The sequence below is a fragment of the Myotis brandtii genome, unplaced genomic scaffold (genome assembly GCF_000412655.1).
Source record: "Myotis brandtii unplaced genomic scaffold, ASM41265v1 scaffold150, whole genome shotgun sequence".
Classification (NCBI taxonomy): Eukaryota; Metazoa; Chordata; class Mammalia; order Chiroptera; family Vespertilionidae; genus Myotis; species Myotis brandtii.
The window spans coordinates 319,424-331,925 of NW_005355411.1; the positions used below are offsets into that span (position 1 = coordinate 319,424).

Below are 12,502 nucleotides of genomic sequence, written 5' to 3' on the forward strand. Positions count from 1 at the left end.
ATGTGGCTAGTAGAATGGCCAAAGTAGAAGACACTGAACATACCAAGTGGTGGAGAGGATGTTGAGCAACTCAGACTTCACACATTGCTGGGAAGAATGTAAAATAGTACAGCCATTCTGGAAGAGTTTGGTAATTTCTTATAAAGCTAAATATAACTTAACAAATATCCCAATAATCATTACCTGTATATGTATTGTAGAAGAATAGACGTTTACATTCACACAAAACACTGTACGCAGACTTCATAGCATCATTATGATTTGTAACAGCTGAAACCAGTAAACAATACAAATCTTTCACGAGTTTGAATGGCTAAACAAACTGGTATATCCAGTGTATGTATGTACTCACTAATAAAAAGAAAACTATTCTCAACTCAATTAAGAGCAATTTGCCAAGTGACAAAAACACGAAATGCTTACATGGTCCCCATTAGTAAAACATTATAAATTTGTATAAATAAATACAATTGATTTATATAAAACGTATAAAATACAATTATAAAAATGATTCCTATAGCATTCATGAAATGCAAAATTAAACTGATGGAAAACAGGTCAAGTGTTTGCCAGAGGTAGGTTTAGATAGAGGATATGAGCCTAAAAAACATTAGCACGGGGGAGTCTGTGGATTAAGCAATTTTCCATCACGGTTGTGGTTATGTGGCTCTATATAAGGTAATAAAGCTTAGAATTACAAACTTAAAAAAAATACATGTAAAGTCTAATAGAATCCAAATAAGGTTAAGAGTTTCATTAACAGTATACTACCAATGTCATTTTTCTGGATTCAATAAAAAATGGTTTTATCAGATGTTTTTACTGGGAGTAGCTTGGTAAAGAATACTAGGAAAGTCTATGGACTGTTTTGCAATTTCTTGTAAGTTAAAATAATTTCATATTTAACATTTTATAAAAATAACTTTGAAGGTGGTTTTATAAAATATTTGGCCATACTTATAAACTTGATTGGGTAAGTATAAATGTTATATTTATAAATTTAAAATGTTTTCTTTTAAACTATTTCTGTATGATAAATTTACAATTAAATTTCGAGCCAAAGAAAGGTGAGAGCTAATCGTATGAGGTCATAGAACACTCCTATGTTGCATTTAACAGTAAAAATTAATCAGGAGTGAGGAAAGCACACTAGTTTTTATCAGGTGAATTATCTAATGTAAAATGAAATGAAGTTAGGCTTATAACAGAGAACACTCAGCCCAGCTGATGTTGCTCAGTGGTTGAGTGTTGAACTATGAACCAGGTCATGGTTCGATTCCCATTGTTGTGCCGTCTCGATTCCAGATAGGGGGCGTGCAGGAGGCAGCTGATCAATGATTCTCTCTCATCATTGATGTTTCTCTCTCTCTCCCTGTCCCTTCCTCTCTGAAATCAATGAAAAAAATATTTAAAAGAAACGGAGCATGTTGAAGTTTGAGGACCATTGGTACAGATTCAAAATAGAAACCACCACCACCAGTGGTGTAGCACAGTTTGGTCTTTAAAAAACAAAAACAAAAACCCACTCAAACATTATCCCTTTTCATAGAACTTCTTTCCTTTGTAAGTTCTCTGATATTTACTAAAAGTGCTCTAAATTTAGCATGTTCATAAAGCCTTCACTTCTATATGATTTTCAAACAATGGGTTAGAATGCATCAGTGAAATTGTCAAATATAATGCAGTTCTCTTAAAGTTTGTCTCCAGTGTGAACTGTGACTCTCACTGAGGTCTTCTTTCTGGGTAGAGGCTTTGCCATGGTTACCACATTTCTTTGTTTTTTATCGTTTGTCTGTTTTTCATACTTCTACGAACAATGAACACACCGATGATCTATGACAATCCCTGATAATAAAGTCTATCTTCCCACTGAAAGCTTTCCTCGTCTCTGTATACACAGAATTTGTCTCAATATGCACTTTTCATACGTATATTGAAGCCAGAAAGTTTTGTTGAGGCATATAATGAAGCTGGAAAGGCATCTTCACATTGGACATATCAGAGTTTTTCCAACATGTTTTCACTGACAGAAAATGTGAGGTAAGGATCACTCAAGGCACTACCACAGTCACTGTCCTCACCAAGTTAATCTCCCGGGTAAATTCCTTAATCTCCTCAGGGCACAGGTTTAACAACAGGCATTACCATGTTTGCATTCTGATCTGCTAGAAACACTGATGTTTAATGAGGTCCTGGTTGTCCCAGAAGGCATTCCACAGAAATTGCATTAATAGGTGTGTTGTTCCGCATGACTTCACTCCCAGGTAATGACCGTGACTCTCCATTAAAAGAATTTTCAGCTTGAGCGAATCTACCCATTTCTCGGGTGTGCGTTTTCTGATGTTTAACAAGGTGTGACAATTGGGAGAAGGCTTTCTCACAAATGCTGCACTCATAGGGTCTCTCTCCTGTGTGAGTTCTTTGGTGGACATTGAGGACTGACTTTGTGGCGAAGGCTTTCCCACATGCCTTGCACTCGTAAGGTTTCTCTCCTGTGTGACTTCTCTGATGGGTAATGAGACCATACTTGTGAGAATATTGTTTTCCACACTCACTACATACAAAGGGTGTCTTTCCCGTATGACATCGCTCATGTTGTCTGAGGCTTATTTTCTGGCTGAAGGCCTTCCCACACTCATTGCATTCATAGGGTTTTTCTCCTGTGTGAGTTCGCTGATGTATAATGAGGGTGCACTTAGTGGTGAAGCCTTTTCCACATTCCTCACATATGTACAATTTCTCTCCTGTATGAGTTCGCTGGTGTATAGTGAGCTTGCGCTTCACGGTGAAGCCTTTTCCACACTCACTGCATATATAAGATTTTTCCCCTGTATGAGATCTTTGATGGACAATGAGATTACTCTTCACAGTGAAGTCTCTTCCACATTCATCACATACATAGGGTTTCTCTCCAGTGTGTGTGCGCTGATGTACAACAAGATAGTGTTGCATGGTGAAGCCTTTCCCACACTCACTGCATACATAGGGTTTCTCCCCTGTGTGAGTTCGCTGATGCACAATTAGATTGCTCTTCACAGTGAAGCCTTTCCCACATTCGTTGCAAACATAAGGCTTCTCTCCACTATGTGTTCGCTGATGGGCCATCAGGTAGCGCTTCACGGTGAACCCTTTCCCACAGTCACTGCATATATAGGATTTCTCTCCTGAATGGGTTTGCTGATGTCTGGTGAGACCAGTGTTCACAGGAGAGCCCTTTCTGTATTCGTTGGTTATAGAGAGTTTGTCTCGTGTTTGAGTTTTCTGATGTTGAGTGAGAATGACATTTCTGGAGGATTTCCATGAATCACACCCATGACTTTTCTCCCCTGTATGAATGCCCCCATGGTTAATGAGCTGAGATGTCCTGATGCAGGCTTTCTCACCTTGGATGAATGCTTGGGATTTCTCTATTTTATGAGTCTTTTGATGCTTAGAGACTTGTAATTCAGTGCTGATGTGTTTTTCACTTTTAGGGATTTCCGTTCCAGTGTACAACTGTTCATGATTATCACGTAGAAAGGATTTCTCATCTCCATTAAACTCAACGGGGTTCTTTACTTCATATCTTTGCTTCTGGTTAATTAAACTTGATTTCAAAGCGTTCCTACATAATTCCAACATATGATTACGCATTATGGCTATATTGGTTCTGCTCAGATGAAAAGTATTTCTAAGTGCATTCCTTTCATGGCATTGTTGGATGCTCTTCAGAACTATTTGGTTGTGAGAGTGCTCTTGCAGACAACTGTCAACTTTCCTGATTCCTAGTAGAGAGAGAACAACAAATTTCTTAGAATAAAAGTGCTTAGCCCTGGCCAGTGCTTCTCAGTGGTTAGATTCAGCCTGTGCACCGAAGGGTTGCAGGTTCAATTCCCAGTCAAGGGCTGGTACCTGGGTTGCAGGTTCAATCCCCAGCCCCAGTCGGGGTGCATGTGGGAGGCAACCAATCTATGTGTCTGTCTCACATCGATGTCTTTCTCTCTCTCTCTCTCCTTCCCTTCCTCCACTCTCTATACATCATGGAAAAAATATCCTCGGGTGAGCATTAACAAAAACAAACCAACAAAAGAATAAAAGTGCTTAAAAGATGATGTGGTGGGGACTGGCTCTTCATTGTCGACCATCCTGTCCCATAAAGATGTTAAGGTGAAGAAGTATCAGATCCAAGAAGAAAAAAGGAGTATGTTTAAAGCAAAACAACCACAAAGAGAAAGAGTTCTTATCTCGGGAGATCTCTATGTGGAGGAGCTATTTAGCTATCCTCAGACACCCTCAGAGCTGTGAGCACTTCTCTTTTTTTTCTCTCTTTTAAAAAAAAAATATATTTTTATTGATTTCAGAGAAGAAGGGAGAGGGAGAGAGATAGAAACATCAATGATGAGAGAGAATCATTGATTGGCTGCCTCCTACACACCACACACTGAGGATCAAGCCCACAACCTGGGCATATGCCCTGACCGGGAATCTAACTGTGACCTCCTTGTTCATAGGTCGATACTCAACCACTGAGCCATGCTGGCTGGGCAAGCCCTTCTCCTACAGTGGTTCTCAACCTTCCTAATGCTGCGACCCTTTAATACAGTTCCTCATGTTGTGGTGACCCCAAACATAAAATTAATTTCGTTGCTACTTCATAACTGTAATTTTGCTATTGTTATGAATCGTAATGTAAATATCTGATATGCAGGATGTATTCATTGTTCGCGACCCACAGGTTGAGAACCGCTGGACTAGAATATGACTTCCAGGGCCACTCCCTAGCTGGTTCTCACTCACTCACCTGGACAGCTTCCAGAATAGATTTCATCCTCTATTCGTGCTTCTTTCCCATGTTCCAACTTGGACAGAGCATCTGGTTTGGCAGTGTGATACCCTGATCAGGAGAAATGACACAAGACATAGATACAGTGACTTGGATACGGCATAGTATGTGAAGATGGGAAATATTACAATTTCTCATATGCAAAGTAAAAGTTCTCTTTCAGGATAGAGGAGATTATACCCCTTTGTTTGGGGCCAGAGGGGAGATTGGAAATCTGCTGACTCTTCACAGGACCACAGTGACTACAAAGCTTTCATCAAGTACTAGAGCAGTGGTTCTCAACCTTCCTAATGCTGCGACCCTTTAATACAGTTCCTCATGTTGTGGTGACCCCCAACCATAAAATTATTTTCGTTGCTACTTCATAACTGTAATTTTGCTACTGTTATGCATCGTAATGTAAATATCTGATATGCAGGATGTATTTTCATTGTTACAAATTGAACATAATTAAAACATAGTGATTAATCACAAAAACAATATGTAATTATATATGTGTTTTCCGACGGTCTTAGGCGGCCCCTGTGAAAGGGTCGTTCGACCCCCAAAGGGGTCGCGACCCACAGGTTGAGAACCGCTGTACTAGAGTAAAGGCCAGTGACAGGGCACCTCTACGTGACACAGGGAGCTGTACTTACCCAGTGAAACCAGATTGTTATAGGTCTCCAACATCACGTCCCGATACAGTTCTTTCTGCGCAGGGTCCAGCAGCTGCCACTCCTCCCAACTGAACTCCACAGCCACATCCTCCAGTGTCAGCAATTCCTGTAATAACACGGTCCTGTTTACTGTGGTATCCACTCCCTTTACTAACATGGAAAATGCATGAGGACAGCTGTTCTAGTTTCTACCACATAGCCTGCATCTATATACTTTCCTCAAATATATTGTAGTAAAAACAAAATCCTATCTTTCTCTTTATATATGTAGTTTAGCACGTATTTCCAATACTAATGTACAAATAACATTGGGAGGAAGAAAATATTCCTACATTACAATAAAACTCCGCATCCAGAATTTACAAGACAAGTGTTTTTAATAAGTTTTAAAAAATAACAGAGCCCTAGCCCGTTTGGCCCCCCACTGGGGACCCAGTCCACAACCCTGGCATATGCCCTTGACCGGAATCGAACCTAGGACCCTTCAATCCACAGGCTGACGCTCTATCCACTGACCCAAACCAGCTCGGGCAGTTATGTATTTTTTGTATGCTAATGACTCAAGGGGGCAGAAGGGTTGGTTAGCTTTGGGATAGGGACTGGTTGCCAGAGGAACAAAACATTGATTAAAGGATTGGAATTTTCAGCCCCACCCCTAAAACCTACACTGAGGAGAGAGGGGCTGGATATTGAGTTCAAGCCTAATGGCCAATGATTTTTATCAATGAAGCCCAACAAATGAGACCTTCATAAAACCCTCAAACCATAGGTTTGGCAAGCTTCCAAGCTGGTGAACACATTGAGGTAATGAAAGAGTAGCATACCTCACTACCTGGCCCTCTGCATCTCTTCCATGTCACTGTTCCTGCGTTGTATCCTTTGTAACAATCCTATCAACGTTAAGTAAAATGCTTTCTTGAATTCTGTGAGTTGTTCTAGCAAATTACCAAACCCGAGGAAGGGCTTGTGGAAACCCCTGGGTTACAGCAGGTCATTTGGACGTACAGGAGGCCCAGGACTTGGGACTGGCATCTGAAATGGGGGGCATTCTTGCAGGTCTGAACCCTTAAAACTGTGTCATGTTATGACCTACTCAATGTCAGAGAACTGGGACGCACATATTTGGCGTCAGGAGGAAAAAAACATTCTCGTTTGGTGTGGGAAGTGTTGTGGGTAAAAACATGAAGCAGCTAAGCCATTCCAATATTACCGACACACAGAACGTGTGAGATAAAAAACATGTGTTTGAAGTTGCTATGTTTTGGAGTACAGTGGGGCCTTGACTTACAAGTGTCCTGACTAACGAGTTTTTCGAGATACAAGCCATCTCTCGGCCGATTTTTTGCTTTGAGTTGCAAGCTAAAATTCGGGTTACGAGCCAGCTTCAGATACCCCACCGCTAGTTGGCGCGGCAAACGTCACAGTGAACGCCACAACATCAGCCCAGCATCACGTGTCTCACTCATTCACTTTTTGATTTGACATACGAGTAATTTGAGTTATGAGCTCCGTCACGGAATGAATTAAACTCGTAAGTCAAGGTCCCACTGTACTTGGTTAGGTACCTGTCTGTGAAAAACTTACTTCTGTTTTCCTTTCCACGCTAATACAGAACACTTCTGGGGCCAGATGTGTGGGTTTTCCACACCAAGAAATTCTGGCACTCACTGCCGGGAGTTAGTGCAGATGTCACAGGTTAAGGGTTCATTTCCGCACGATTGTCCACACTTCAGACACCAATCTTAAGTAGTGGGTCTCCAGGAAACCCACTGTCCGATTGACTACAAATCTGAGGTTCCCGTAACCTTCTCCTTGGGTTCAATCATTTGCTAGCACAGCTCACAGAACTCAGAGATAGTGGAGGCAAAGTGACAGCTGATGTGACCCATGGAAGCCACCACATCACACATTATGTTCCAATATTAGTCATTTAGTATGACCCCAACAAACAATATTTTCCTCATCTCACTTTGTCCTAATTTCAAATGTAGAGTCTAAGTTAATTTATCCAGAACCCAATTATCCCAATTTATCCTTTATTTAGTTGATTTAAAAAAATATATATCTTATTGATTTTTTACAGAAAGGAAGGGAGAGGGATAGAGAGTTAGAAACATCGATGAGAGAGAAACATTGATCAGCTGCCTCCTGCACACCCCCTACTGGGGATGTGCCCGCAAACAAGGTACTTGACCAGAATCAAACCTGGGACCCTTCAGTCCGCAGGCCGACGCTCTATCCACTGAGCCAAACTGGTTAGGGCTATTTAGTTGATTTTTTTTTTTAATGTCACCACATACCTGTAAGAAAACAAAGGAAAGGTAAAAGAAAGAAACAATTACCTGGGCTCCCATCATTTTCTTCTGTGCTCAGGAAATACTGAGTTACATGGATTCTATGTATGTTGTGTCCTCGGCATCTGCCGTGAAGTTCTTAGATAACATCTAGGTATCCAGTTAAAGTTGTCCCCAGAAATGATGGTATCCAAGTCTAAGAGCCTCCTTTTTCTTCCTTCATTCCTTTACTTGATGCCTCTTACTATTGGGGAGCCAGGACCTGTGGGCTGAGGAGCAAATTGACTTTGAGTGGACATTCCTTCTGGGCCCAGATGTTGTCACTGTTACCATATACTTTGCTTAAAGAAAGGACCCCAATATTCTTTTTTACAAAATATATATTTTATTGATTTTTTTACAGACAGGAAGGGAGAGGGATAGAGAGTTAGAAACATCGATGAGAGAGCAACATTGATCAGCTGCCTCCTGCACACCCGCTTCTGGGGACATGCTTGCAACCAAGGTACATGTCCTTGACCGGAATTGAACCTGGGACCCTTCAGTCCGCAGGCCGAAGCTGTATCCACTGAGCCAAACCGGTTAGGGCAGGACCCCAATATTCCGGTGTCCCAGAGGCTTTCACCCTCTAGGACAATGTCCATAGCTAGACATTTGTCAGTTTGGCAGTTTCTTTCAAAACTAAACATACTCTTATAAGATCCAAAAAGCACATTCCTTGGTATTTACCAAAATGATATGAAAATTTATGTCTACTCAGAAATCTGATTATAGATGGTTATAGCATCTTCAGACAATCAAATATTACTCACCAATCAAAGGAAATTAGCTATCAAGCAATTAAAAAAAACAAGCAGAGCTGGTTCCTTGAAAACATAACAAGATTGATGAACCTGTAGCCAGATTCATCACGAAACAGAGAGATTCAAATAAATAAAATCAGAAATGAAAGACAAGTAACAACTGACATCACAGAGATACACAGGATTCTAAGAAAATATTATGAACAACTATATTGCAACAAATTGGACAACTGGGTGAATTGGATAAATTCCTAGAAATATACAATCTTCCAAAACTGAATCAGGAAGAATCAGAAAATCTGAATAGACCAATTGCAACTAATGAAATCAAAGCAGTAATTAAAAAATACCTCCCACTGCAGGTGGGAATGCAGACTGGTGCAGCCACTGTGGAAAACAGTATGGCGTTTCCTCAAAAATTTAAAAATGGAACTCCCATTTGACCCAGTAATACCACTTCTAGGAATATATCCCAAGAAAACAGAAACACCAATCAGAAAGGATACATGCACGCCTATGTTCACAGCAGCACAATTTACCATAGCTAAGATTTGGAAATAGCCTAAGTGCCCATCAGCAAATGAGTGGATTAGAAAACTATGGTACCTCTACACCAGTGGTTCCCAAACTTATTTGGCCTACCGCCCCCTTTCCAGAAAAAATATTACTCAGCCCCTGGAAATTAATTTTTAAAAAATTTTAATAGCAGTTACTCATCGCCCCCAAATGCACCTGTGGCCATCACCACCCCCCTGGATCGCTGCAGCGCCCACCGGGGGGCGGTAGCGCCCACTTTGGGAATCACTGATATAAGCCAGGCAGTAAAAGAAAAATACCACATGATCGCACTCATTTATGGATAATAAAGAACATTATAACCTAATGAACAAAAAGATAGATACAGAGGCAAAGAAGCATCGAACAGACTGTCAAATTACAGTGGGAAGCCTGGGAGGAGGGGCTAAGAGATCAATCAAAGGACTTATATGCATGCATATAAGCATAACCAATGTACACAAGACACTGGGGGGGTGGGGTAAGGGCATGTGCTGGGGGGTAGGGGCGGCCGGGGGAAGCTCAATGGGGAAAAAAGGGGACATATGTACTACTATTTGTAATACTTTAAACAAGAAAATAAAATTAAAAAAACAAAAAAACAAAAACCTACCAGAAATCAAAGTCCTGGACCAGATGGTTTCACAGGTGAATTTAACCAAATATTTAAAGAAGAATAACACCTATCCTTCTCAAACTATTAAAAAAATTCAAGAGGAGAGAACACTTCCAAGCTCATTTTATTAGGCCAGCATTATCCTAATAACAAAACCAGAAAAACACACTACAAAGTAAGAAAATTATAGGCCAATATCCCTTGTGAACATAGATGCTAAAACATCAACAAAATATTAGCAAACTGGATCCAGCACTATATTAAAGAGATCATACACCATGATCAAATGGGATTTATCCTAGGAATGCAATGTTGGTACAATATTAGCAAATCAATAAAAGTGATACATTACATAACCATAATGAAGGAAAAAAATCACATGATCATATCAATAGATGTAGAAAAAGTATTTGATAAAATTCAGCATCCATTTATGATAAAAACTCTCAGCAAAGTGGGAATAAAGGGATCAAAACTCAACATAATAAAGTCCATATATGACAAACCCATAGCCAACATCATACTCAATGGGCAAAAACTAAAAGTGTTTCCCTTAAAATCAGGAAGAAGACAGGGATGTCTACTCTTATTCAATATAGTACTGGAAGTCCTAGCCACAGCAATCAGACAAGAAGAAGAAATAAGCCCTAACCGGTTTGGCTCAGTGGATAGAGCGTTGGCCTGCAGACTGAAGGGTCCCAGGTTCGATTCTGGTCAAGGGCATGTACCTTGGTTGCAGGCACATCCCCAGTAGGGAGTGTGCAGGAGGCAGCTGATCAATGATCAATGTTTCTCTCTCATCGATGTTTCTAAGTCTCTATCCCTCTCCCCTCCTCTCTGTAAAAAATCAATAAAATATATATTTAAAAAAAAGAAGAAATAAAAGGCATACAAATTGGAAAGGAGGAAATAAAACGGGCATTATTCACACATGACATGATACTATATGTAGAAAACCCTGTATACTCCACCAAAAAATGACTAAAACTGATAAATGAATTCAGTAAGGTAGTAAGATGCAAAATTAATATTCAGAAATCAGTGGCATTTTTATAGGACAAGAATGAACTATCAGAAAGAGAAATTAAGAAAACAATCCCACATACTACTGCAACAAGTGAAAATAAGGTACCTCGGAATAAATTTAACCAAGGAGGTAAACGATCTCTACTTGGAAAATTATGGGATACTGAAGAAAGAAACTGAGGAAGATACCAATAAGTGGAAACATACCCATGTTCATGGATAAGAAACATTAACATCATTAAAATGTCTATACTACCCAAAGCAATATAGAGACTCAACGCGATTCCTATTAACATACCAATGGCATATCTCACAGATCTACAACAAAATATTCCAAAAATTCACATGGCCTCATAAAAGACCCCAATAACCTTAGCAATCTTGAGAAAGAAGAACAAGGTCTCTCTCCAAGGCCCCCTTTTCTCTGACTTCCCAGTGAGCCAAAGCTGCCCTGCTTAGGCGCTCTCCTGTTGCTTCTTTTATCCTAAGCCCTTCCTTGGTTCGTTGTCTCCAGCTTTATAATAAAACTTTCTCAAAACAAAAACCCCTGCTCCTCCACTTCACTCCAAGGTTCCCTCTTGAACCCTTTTTGGTTCCAGTCCGGACTAGGAACTCGCCCCTCAGGCATCAGTGGGACAGGACACAGGTTTTTAGGACGGACCAGCACTGGAAGGAGTGACATTGCTTTGTGTTAACTGGGGGCGGGCATCCTTCCGGTCTGTTTCCGGGAATCCAAGTTTGAGCCTGAACATAACGATTCTGGGGGCCCCGACCTCTCAACAGTGACGACCCCACCAGGCGTCTCTACGACAAGCCCTATAATAAACCCCAAACATGCCCCAGAAACCAAAAGGGGCACCCCCAAACCCGGGCTTCTCTGCCACTGAGCACGGCGTCCGCTGACAGACTTTCCGCCCCCGCTCTCACCCGCCGAGTCCCACAAGTGGAGCGACCCCCGTGGACCTCACACCCAGAGAGAGTCGGGTTCCGGGGGGGTGACATCTTCGCACCCTCAGTCCTTGCCTGCCCGCCCGCGGCCCCGTCACCAACGGCCAGATCCCTTAGTGACGGAATCCGAAAAGATCCCCAACCACAACGGTCCACACGCTCGCGTGTCACGGAGCTCCCCCAGCCGAGAATCCGAGCCCAGAGCTCGACTCACCGGATCCCGCGCCGCTCCGGACACCGCGGGCAGGGACGGAAGGCTGAGCCCACGTCCGAAGCCGCTTCCCATTCGCGGTTCCTAAGGACGCTCATCGGCTGCCTGGCACCAGGGAGTCCTGCGAGGAGCGCCCGGCGACGCCGGACTTCCTAGTTCCAACTGTGGGCCCCGCTCTATGACGTACGTGGCCACGCCCACCCCGGCGTTTGTGACCGGAGCGGCCGTAACGGTTGTGGGAAGAAATGGCGATCATTCCTGGCCACAGCGATGCTGTGACCCCCTCGCTGGAGGGACGGTCCGCATTGCCGTGTTGTCTGTAAGGGTTTAAAGGCGGTGCCTATCCGAGGGCCATGAGGCGCGCTCCGCCCGCTGGGGAACAAGGAAAGATGGCGGCGCCCTCTGCGCACCGTGTAGCTGAGACTGGACGCTGGGCGCCATGGGCGCGGCCATCTTGGACGAAGGCAGGTGTCCGTACGGCAGAGTTGGCTGAGGTGTCGGATGCTGGTGGAAGCCGAGATGTCGCCGGAGAGGTAGTGGGCACAGAGTTGACAAAGGAGCGGTCATT

The 12,502-nt window shown here is 42.3% G+C and overlaps 1 protein-coding gene across 2 annotated transcripts in view; it reads right to left on the reverse strand.

Annotated features, from left to right (window-relative positions):
- Nucleotides 1-242: 242 nt before the first annotated feature.
- The window catches only part of LOC102260171 (zinc finger protein 432), a 40,266-nt gene continuing 28,006 nt past the window's right edge, over nt 243-12,502 (reverse strand). Inside the window, exons 1-5 of one of the 2 annotated variants that reach the window (XM_005861415.2) lie at nt 11,938-12,193; nt 7,824-8,044; nt 5,461-5,587; nt 4,781-4,873; nt 243-3,764 (exon numbers count right to left, since the gene is read on the reverse strand). In XM_005861415.2, coding sequence (XP_005861477.1) covers nt 2,182-3,764; nt 4,781-4,873; nt 5,461-5,587; nt 7,824-7,838 — 1,818 coding nt within the window. In that variant the 5' untranslated portion in view covers nt 7,839-8,044; nt 11,938-12,193 and the 3' untranslated portion in view covers nt 243-2,181. Of the gene's footprint in view, nt 3,765-4,780; nt 4,874-5,460; nt 5,588-7,823; nt 8,045-11,937; nt 12,194-12,502 lie in introns of those variants that run through there. The other variant, XM_014535763.1, reaches the window with a different exon arrangement.